At 42.8% G+C, this 10,289-nt stretch overlaps 1 protein-coding gene across 1 annotated transcript; it reads right to left on the bottom strand.

Moving 5' to 3' along the window:
• Positions 1-480: 480 nt before the first annotated feature.
• On the bottom strand, positions 481-6,459 carry LOC120640526 (translation initiation factor IF-2, chloroplastic). Its single transcript, XM_039916396.1, has 13 exons — positions 6,233-6,459; positions 4,287-5,747; positions 4,172-4,204; positions 3,921-4,034; positions 3,664-3,813; positions 3,481-3,579; positions 3,331-3,393; positions 3,094-3,249; positions 2,908-2,973; positions 2,019-2,255; positions 1,664-1,939; positions 1,338-1,526; positions 481-1,092 (listed from the first exon to the last, which is right to left on the bottom strand). Exons 2-13 carry the CDS (start codon positions 5,667-5,669, stop codon positions 931-933), a joined length of 2,928 nt encoding a protein of 975 aa, XP_039772330.1. The 5' UTR covers positions 5,670-5,747; positions 6,233-6,459; the 3' UTR covers positions 481-930.
• Positions 6,460-10,289: the final 3,830 nt, after the last annotated feature.

Below are 10,289 nucleotides of genomic sequence, written 5' to 3'. Positions count from 1 at the left end.
AGATGAGATGGCAAAAAATATTGCATGCGAGGCTTGAGGTTGTGGGTTCGAATCGGTTTAGTATTAGTTCCTCATCAGCCAACCGGAGTTCCTTCAAGTAATGCTGAACTGAAATGACCGATAATTTGAACCATGTATCTAGAAACGTCAAAACCAACTATAATTCAATATAGTCAAATTAAAACTATCTAACTTCACATAAACCATAGAACAAAGAACATGCTATGTGGGAGAAAACAGATAACAAGGCTCCACAAATTCTAGAATAAAAATTGAATCTTCTGTAATAGATTCAAACAGATTGTAGCACATTAGGAGAGCGACTTCCCTTCCCACATTGCCTTTTATTCTTTATTCTTTATTTTTTTTGAAACGAACCAGACAGGAGAGCTGCTGATTATATTAAAAAAAGGAACAGACTGGGCACCACAACAATCAACGACACCACACCACCAGCCAAATGACCTCACAACTCCTCTCTAACTCTGGCTCAACAACTCCTTTAATTCTTTATTGATCTTCTCTCTTCAGAATACATCTTTTACGTATGATGAAGAGTATGAATGATGATTGAACAATGATACCATGCGTGGCATCACCGTTGCAGGTTACATCTCATGTCAAAAATCAGCAGTTGCAAAATTAGACACCCATTATCTACTTGTTAGAGGCAAAACTAAAAAGTGTAAAACAGCTGATCTCGTCTCCACTATGTACAACAACTTTCAGCAGCAGATGCAGCTTCCGGAGGCATGACATGGTCCAGCTCAGACATCATGAATTGGCCTGCATAAATTCTTTCTGTACAAGTACATGAGTGTCATTCTTCAGCAGCTCGATCAACGTGCTCCTGTTTCGTTGCCAAAAATATTGTTGGCCACAGGCTGCTGTAGCTGTTAAACCACTTATCATTTATCATCACTGCCAATTCTACAGCTGGACCCCTGCACCCTTCAGAGCAGCAGTTACGGTTGCAGAGGCCTCCTCGAGGGTTCTTGCCTTTTTGACAGTGTTGAATGCTTCTACAACGTCACCTTCCTCCCATTCATCAAAGTCCTCTACCCCGATGCCACACTCTAGCCCAGCACCAACCTAGTGGAAAGGAAAAAAAAATCCAGTTAACATCGTGAGCAGAAGTTCTATTCTCCAGTTAGGGCGCATGTGAACATAACAAAGTAATGCTGACATAATATCCTTTCCCTTGTTCAGGAAGTAATTTATTTTTTGTTTAAGCTAATGAAAACATATTCCAATATAGGGTGAAATGTGTTTCTTCAATTAGTGTATTATTAACAAGGAAGTGAACTGCAGTAAGAATATTTGACGATTTTGCATACCTCCTTAACAGTTTCTTTCACCCTTCGCAAGGAATCAAGTGAACCCACATATATTTCTCTCCCTCTACGAAGGACCCGAACATTGCAATCTTGAACAACTTTTCCTGTAGTAATCATGCAACCTGCCACTTTGCCACTGCCACTACTGAAAACCGCTCGAACTTTTGCTGTACCAATTGGTACTTCCTCCTGTAGAATAGCATGTATCAAGGATGAATATACAAATAAATCACTAACATAACTCAGTCTTTACAAAAAACAGGAAAGCTCCCAGCTAGCATCCTAATGGAGAAAGTAAAACATATTCATTTAAATAAAGGTGTTACCTCAGCAGGTTCAAGAAGACCTTCCATGGCATTCCGCAAATCATCAATCAAATCATAGATGACCTTGTACAGCCGAATTTCAACACTTTTCTTCTTAGCATAGTTTTTAACTGATCCGGGAGCTCTCACATTAAATCCAAATATAATACCTTCCGAAGCAACAGCCATATCAGCATCACTAACACTCACATCTCCAGGAGCTTGAAGTAGGAACCTCAGAGAGACATTTTCTTGTGGTAATGCCTGGATAGCTTGCCTAATGGCCTCAATCGAACCCTATTGATCAATTGTTGCTTTGCTTAGAAAGAAAGAACAAGATATTAAACAAAAGGTCCACATTGCTCACAAGTATTACCTGAAAATCAACTTTAAGGATGACATTCAGCTCATGTGTATCAATCCCAGCTTGCTTCGCAGATGAAACTGATGCTGCAATTGATGAGAGAGTGACTTTCCCTTCACCAGCTTTTGCAGATATCCTTTCTATGCGTAATGTTTCAGCACGCTCATTCGCTCTTTCCCGTGCAACATCTAGGTTATCAACAACCTCAAATTCATCACCAGCGAGGGGAACGTTATTAAGGCCAATAACCTGAAACAATGTTTTAGAAAAAAAATCAAGATGCTTATAACACTGGCGTTTCAAGACCTTTCAATCATTTGTATTACTAAAGGCAAAAAAAAAAGCAAAGTTGGAAGGTATAATGCATGTCTAGAACAAAGCTATTTCATTGTCACACTGCTTAGGAGTGTCCATGACTGGCACAAATCCACTGACTAGAGCTCAGTCATAACTAATTGAATGCTATATACTGTGTAATCCATCACTAATCAGGCATTTAGCCTTTCTCAAATAACCAACCAATTAATGCAGCAAAAATAAAGCACAGTTAGCATGGCTGGCATGTCACCTATCAAGATCCAGCTCTGTTGTATCAATATCTTTATTTTAATAAAGCTGAGGGCCTTGATGCATTCTGAAAGTACAACTTTACAAGAAACATGCCACAATAATTGAGCTTGGCGGGCACAGTTGCAAAACCTGAATCAAAAGGAGCTTATGCAACAATTTCCCTATTTTCAGTCCACTAGTAAACAAACAAAATTTTACAAGAATCAATGTATATTTTGCAGCAAAGCAATAAAAATGCAATTTCAGTACAAATTCTTTTACCAAATATGCAAATATGATATAATTACAAAGTAGGAAGGAATCGCAGGAGTGAAAATAGGGAAGAAAAAACCTGCACGGCGTTGGATGGTCCTGCCTTGTCAACAAGCTTCCCACGGTCGTCATACATTGCTCGGATCTGTTACAATATTAGTGAGATCTTAACATACTTAATCCACAATATACGTCCCAGTGTAGCCTTTCCAAAATATTTCCGACATAGTATCATATGCGACAAATAGGAAATTAGGAAACCAACCTTTCCAAAAGCTTCACCACACACAATAATATCAGCCTTGTTTAAGGTTCCATTCTGAACAACTAAGGTGGCAAGAGGCCCTTTGGCCTTGTCAAGGCACGCTTCAATAACAGTGCCCTTTGCATTTCTTTGTGGGTTGGCCTTTAATTCTTGTAACTTCAAAATTGTATAGAAAAGTTTTGAGTCAAAAAGGAACTGAATAGATTACCTAAAAACATCATACAAACAGAAATATACCTCAGCAACAAGCATGACAGTCTCCAAAAGTTCGTCAACATTGTCTCCAGTAAGAGCACTTATCTGGCAGATATCAATTTAAACAGCTCAAATAGGTAATAAGATGCTAAATTGTTGAACTTCTGTTTAAAATTGTGACAAATCAACAACCTGAATCATTGGGGTATCACCACCCCACATCTCTGGCATAAGTCCGATTTGGGAAAGCTCTTGCATGACTCGATCTGGATTAGCTCCCTCCTTGTCTATCTGTTTGGGTGAACTAACTGGTAAGAAAGGGTTGGAACAATTCCTACTAATGGAATCAGAAAAGGAAAAGATTTGAAGAAATACCTTGTTTATTGCTATTATAATAGGAACTCCAGCTGCCCTTGCATGTGCAATTGCCTCACTTGTTTGTGGCTGAACACCATCATCCGCAGCCACAACAATGATACAAATATCAGTTACTCGCGCTCCTCGAGCTCGCATCGCACCAAACGCCTGTCATATAAAAGAATTAGGAATGGCACTGTCATACCTCATACACGATGGAATACTTGCAATAGCAGGTCAGAAACATGAATTACACACACACACACACACAAAACCTCATGGCCTGGCGTATCCAGAAAAATACAGGCTTGAGGGTCTCCATCAACTTGTACAAGTACTTGATATGCCCCAATCCCTTGTGTTATACCACCAGCTTCAGATGCCACCACCTTTAATGGAATTTCATTGGTTCAACAATTCATAGAACCTTGTAATTTCTATCACTATGTCCAGAATAAATTAAAAGCTTCCATATTACTTAATCACTGACAGATGGAACAAATCAAAGAAGCTATTACGAGTTTACCTTGCTCTTCCTTATGTAATCCAACAAAGTCGTCTGCAAACAAAGATAGAAGTGTCATACAGCCAATACTTTAGAAAAGATGGGAGTACAAAAATTTGCCATCAGACTTTGGTACCTTCCCATGATCAACATGGCCCATGATAGTCACAATGGGAGGTCTTACTTCTAATTTATCTAAATCTTCCTCATCAAGGAACTCCTTTTTCTTTGCCATTTCCTCTACTTTCATGGGGCCACTTTCTAGTACTTCAACATCATATTCCATGCAAACCATCTTAACCAAGTCTTTATCCAGAGTCTGAACGTTATCAAGCATAACACCTCTCACAGATAAGAAGCGCAAAATTTCTGATTCACCAACTGCCAATTCATATGCCAAGTCCTCAATCAGCATACCTTCTTCACCTACTTCAAGGATCTCAACTCTGACTGGCTCTTCAGCCTGCATAGCCTCAAGCCTTGCAGCCCGACGTTTTGCCTTGCTCCACCTTCTACCCTTGCGCACCGGAACACCAGAAATTGGAACATCAGCAGTATCCTCATCAACTAATCCATCGTCATTGGGCATACGTCGGCGGGAACCAGCTTGTGTTTCAGGTTTTTTACGACGATCAACTCTGACTTTTGTTGGCGGGCCTCGTACTGGCTTTAGTGGATCTAACAACTCCTCAGGAACAACTGGATCAATCGCTGGCCTCTTGGAAGCAAATTTATCTATTAGGATAGGTCCTTTTTTGTCCTTCGATTTATCAGACTTGACAAGACGACGAGGTGGTGGTGCTACAGAAGGCTTTGATAGTAGTGGAGGAACTGGTTTTGATGGAGATGACACTGGAGGTTTAGCAGCAGGTGCAGACTGATTCCTACTTTCTGTTCGTGGCTGCTCTCTAATTACCTTCTGTACAGTCGGTACAGGGTTCCCCTTTCGCCATACACTCTTTAGTGTTTTTGTCGTTCTCAAATTTCCAGCCTCCTCCACTGCTGTTGTCCCTGCACCATTGCGCATCGAAACATCATTCTGCCTGGGCATGGCATTTCCACCATCTCCATTTCCAAAGCTCGAGGCTTCAAGCTTTTCTGCCTTTTCCAATACAGCGTCCAACGACTCCCTGACCTTCTCTCTGTCATCTACAGTCGGTCTCGTTGCCTTCCTATCAGGCAGTGATGCCGTTTTCATGCCCTCAGGTGGCCCATTCGGCTGGACTGGTTTCTGTGGCGGGACTGGCTTCTGCAGAGGCTTCAGAAGCAGATCATTGTCATCATCAGCTTTCACACTGACAGTCCCTCTTGACGAGAACTGAACACCCTTCTCCTCAATCAGATTAGTGATGACCATGCACCTGCACAGCCTCCCTGGCTCGTAATGCCACCGCCGAATGCCATCAAATCCAGTGAAACTGATCCGTGTAACCAGATGCGACCTCCTTGCAACAGCCGCTGGAAGCGGGCCAGGCCTCCCTTTGCTTCCGAGGTTTGTGACGGAAGCAGGAGATGCCATGGCGATATATTATTAGGAATGCTCCCTTGCACACATAAAGCTTGAGGACAGAAGGTGTTCGATACCACTGTCAGTCACCTGTAGCAGAATGACTTACAAAATCAAAATTTTGGAACACAATTGTTACCAAAGCCTTTGGTACGAAATTTTAAAATTCTTAGACAAACCCAGAAAGGTCAAATTTTTCAACAGTTACCAAATTCAGTGAAACTAAATAAAAATCCATAAAAGCCCATTCAAATTTGATAGAGGAACATCCACGCATTTGACAAACTAAATCGAACATACAACTCCACAACGCAGAAAACTAATCCTCCCTAAACAATTATGGATTCCAGTGTTCACCGCCAGCAAAGAAAAGATTTTGCGTCACGAAACGAGCAATTCGTTCGTTCCTCCCAGCAAATCGAGTAATCCGGCCAAGCAAGGAGCTAGCCCACCCGAACCAACAGGCAAAGCAGTCAGCACTAGCCCAGGGTGGGTGCGATGACGAGCGGCGACGAGAGGAGCGAGCGCCGCCTACGGGAGGAACAAGCGAAGGTGCGGTTGCGGCGGGAGGATACCTGCGCTGGGCGGAGGACGCCGAGATAAGCTGGGGAAGGATAAGCGGCGGACCGGCTGGGGAGCAGGACGGCGGCGGGCCGACGGTGCGGGTGAGAGAAGCAGGTGGCCGCGCGAGCAGGAGGCCGTGCGAGCGGCGGGAGTGATAAGGATCGGACGGCGGCAATGAAGCGCCGGATTGTTGGAGAAAGAAAATCTGATTGGAGGGGGAAAAGGACCGGAGGAATAGAATAGTGCGTCAGGCTTACCTGAATGGTGATAAGGTGGCCCGCTCGAGAGCCATTCAGCACTCCTGCCGTGGTTGCTTTTTGGCCAAGGATTTTTCCCTGTTTTTCATGATTGGCATAAAACCTGATTTGGGGAGAATTGTAAACATGTGCTTGGTGAATATAGCTAGTGTTTTTGTGTTTCTTGTTGTGACCTTCTCTTTTCTTTAAGAAAAAAGTCCATTTTTGACTATCCAATTCTGGCCTCAGTTTGATTTTAGCCATCGAACTCCAAAACCGGATATCTTTAGTCATCCAATTATCAAAACCGTTCAAATTTGACCATCAGACTGTTTTGGTGGGCGGTTTTAATTTTTTTATTTAAAATTAAGTCCTTAGATCTTGAAATGATTATTACTTTTTACTCGTACCTCCGATTTAGATCATTCTTGCGGTCACGCATTTGTAACGGTGAGCTTTATCTTTTAAAATATTCTTTATACTATTTTATCACTATTTGTTATATTATCTTATATTTTATTGTAAAAAGAAAAAATATAAGAAAAGTAAAATAAATAATTACAAAATAATATAAAAAATATTTTAAAAGACAAAGCTCATCGTTACGAAGGCATGACCATAAGAATCACTTCAATTTAAGTGATTCTTGTGGTCATGTGTTCGTAACAATGAGTTTTATCTTTTAAAATGTTGTTCATATTATTTTGTAATTGTTTGTTTTACTTTTCTTATAGTGTTGTTTTTACACAACAACATAAGAATAACATAACTAATAGTGATAAAATAGTATAAAGAACATTTTAAAAGATAAAGCTCACTGTTACAAACGCGTGATCGCGGGAATGACCTCATTTTAAGATCTAAGGACTTAATTGCAAATAAAAATAATTAAAACCACTCACCAAAACAGCCCGAAGGTCAAATTTGAACAGTTTTGATAGTTGGATGGCTAAACATATCCAGTTTTGGAGTTCGATGGCTAAAACCAAACCGATGCCAGAGTTGGATGGTCAAAAATGGATTTTTTCCTTTCTTTAATATTTTTTTTCTCATAGTGAGGGTCTTTCTCACTGTGTTTCCGATTAAAAAAAGTCAAGCCAGTTCGTTTTGGCTCATGATATGCACATGTATATCGTAATCCATTTCCTATACCATCTACGTGACTCATTGCCCTCACGTTGTCCGCGCGGGGACGACTCAAGCATCTCCACTAAAACCCTAGCCGCCGTCCTCCCCAGATGCCTTCGCTTGCCGCGCCGCTGCTAGAGCGAGCGTTCGGAAGCCAGCGCGGCTCACGGGGAAGGCGGCGGCAGGCCCTATCCCCTTCCTTCGGCGGATTTGGGTGGGCGCGGCCGCCGGATGTGCTTGAGGAAGCTTGCCGGCGCGGACGACTTTTTCTCGACATTGGTGTCGGAGGGCCGCGGATCTGGCACGACGCAGGCAGTCTGGGTGCCTCGCTGTAGTCTGGGTACCCGACGGTGCGTGTGCAGGTCGGCAGCATCCGTACAGCTCTGCGCCCGCGTGGCAACTGGGGTGCCTGGAGGCGACATGAGGGTGGTGTGGCGGTGGTGGCTTGCTAGATCGGCGGCGCCCATGTGCGGATGAGGTTGCGGCCTTTCTGGCCTCACGCTCCCCAGGACAGGGGAAGGAAGAAGGAGGCAGCGCACGGGCCTAGCGAGGCGCCACAATGGGAGGGCTCTCTGCTTAGCTTGTCCGAGAGGTGGTCAAGCATCGGCAAAAGCCATGTCGGATTTGCTGGCAAGACGACGGCGATGCCCTCGGGCGCCGTTTACCTCCTCAAAGGCGTTGTCATGGTGTCTTCCCACTCCGGCCAGCTATAGGGGTTCGTCGGCTACGCTGTGGTGGTGTGGCCAGCGGCAGTTTAGCTTTGGTGATTGACGGTTACGCCATGGTGGCTTGGCTGGCAGTAACCAAGTAGGGGCTCAAGTGGCGGCATTGTGGCGTGGCTGTTAGATTTAATTATTCATAAACATGATCTTTGCTTAGTCTAATCATGATCACTAATTAAATTTAATGCGGAATTAATTACTTAAGGACTAACCAGAGCCTGCAGTCATCTCAGATGCCTCTGTACTCGAAGATTTGCTGATGTAGATGAAGTAGACTTGACCTTCAAAAACTAGAGAGATTTAGATCTCTGTGTTGATGAAGTTCTTAATATCGATGATGAGCGGCAACTCCTGTTGATGCCTACCACGAAGTAGATGAGGAAGTCGTGCTTCCAGCCCCTTGCAATGCCCTAATTAATTGGTGTTTAAGCTAATCATGAGATTAATTGATTAGAGTTACAGACAGCACTGTTGGACCGGGGCCGACTTATAGATGGAAACCTTAGGTGTACCTGCCAATCACGGTATGTGTCTTATATTTGGTATGTTATCTCTAATTTGTGAAATTTGTTTGCCATACAGATCTAGATTGTTATCCTGAGATCACAAATTTCCAACAGTGGCTTGAAGCACCTGGCTGCTACTTGTGCTACATGTCGTTGAGCTAGGCTGGAGGCGTTGGTCATGATAGGTATGCTCATGTCGATGACCCAATCTGACTGGGCAGAGTTCCATTAAGGCTCGTGTGGGTGTCTCAATTCAACCGGGTAATTTTCTAGATTGTGTTGACACCGTTTTTTGACACGTGTCAAGGAAGGTGATTTTTGTGAAGAAAAGGTGGCCGATTTGGATGAAACCAAAAAATGCACAGGGTTGGAATCGGCCGATGGAATCCGTCCGATGGACCAGAGGAATATGCCGTGAAGATACTTATTTGTTCGTTCTGGTGCTCGGCCGATGGAGAGTTGCCGATGAAGTTGAGGAAGGAGAACAGGACCCGGACTCTACAAGAATCTTGATGATTCGGTTGTAATATTTAAAGTAGTTTATCTTTAGCAAGTTTTTTCTTTATAGTCAAGTAATGTTTGTCGTAATCGGCTAGGACTTGGTAGTGTTAGGCTATAAATATTAGTTGTAAGGGACCGGAAAAACTTGATACACATCCAATACAACAACAATTTACAATTCCTTTGCACTTTTCAGCGACTTCGCCTTTTTCTTTTCTTTTTCGACGAGTTCTTTCAAGTTGATCAAGGACGCCTCACATTCAAGCGACTTGGTTTGCTGGTGAGTTTTCGTTTTACCGAGTATATTTGAGCTTTAGCTACCGGGCGCATCGCTGTGGCTTTATTCAAATCTATTCAAAAGTTATCGAGTTGATCGAAGCTTTGACTTCTGGGCGTGTCGCTATCGTCTCGTCTAGATTTATTCACAATTTATCGATATCGGCTAGATTTGTAGGTTTTCCTATACTTTTTGGCCATTATCATATCTATCCGCTAAAAATATATTAGATCGGCTTTAGGTTTTGCAGTAACACTTTTGTTATTTCAAGAGCCGGTTTAGATTTATTTTTTAGTTTACATCATCTAAGTCGCACATTCGTAGCTCAGATTTTGTAATATACGTGCAATCAGCTACCCCAAGCCGATTTTGTTGTTTAGTGCATCGGCTGATCCCGCCGACGCACTCGTTTATTACACGCTCGCATTTAATATCTTTTTGTTGTTTATTGTATCGGCAGAGCTTGCCGATATGCCTGTGTGAGAGATATTCAAAATCCCAGCCGATACGCTCTCGAATTTGACTTTGTTTTTCCCCTTGTCAATTTCAGGTCAAATTGTTTGGCACGCTTGGTTGACTTTCCGGAGCTTAGCGAACACTTGCCCTCAGATTCCAGTGTGTTGATTTTTACGTCAACACATCTTTTGGCGCACCTGGTGGGACCGAAAGCTTCAACATAGTGGACATTACTGATAAAT

Source organism: Panicum virgatum, chromosome 7K (genome assembly GCF_016808335.1).
Source record: "Panicum virgatum strain AP13 chromosome 7K, P.virgatum_v5, whole genome shotgun sequence".
In the NCBI taxonomy this organism is placed as follows: Eukaryota; Viridiplantae; Streptophyta; class Magnoliopsida; order Poales; family Poaceae; genus Panicum; species Panicum virgatum.
Note: the sequence above shows the minus strand (reverse complement) of the source record. Positions and strands in the feature narration are given on the sequence as shown.

Excerpts from the sequence above, each read along its gene's own strand:
- LOC120640526 (XM_039916396.1), bottom strand. The coding sequence starts at position 5,669 with ATGGCATCTCCTGCTTCCGTCACAAACCTCGGAAGCAAAGGGAGGCCT. Across the intron at positions 3,814-3,920 it reads TGGATACGCCAGGCCATGAG|GCGTTTGGTGCGATGCGAGC; the intron begins GTTTTGTGTGTG and ends TTTATATGACAG. Across the intron at positions 2,974-3,093 it reads GTGGTGAAGCTTTTGGAAAG|ATCCGAGCAATGTATGACGA; the intron begins GTTGGTTTCCTA and ends ATATTGTAACAG.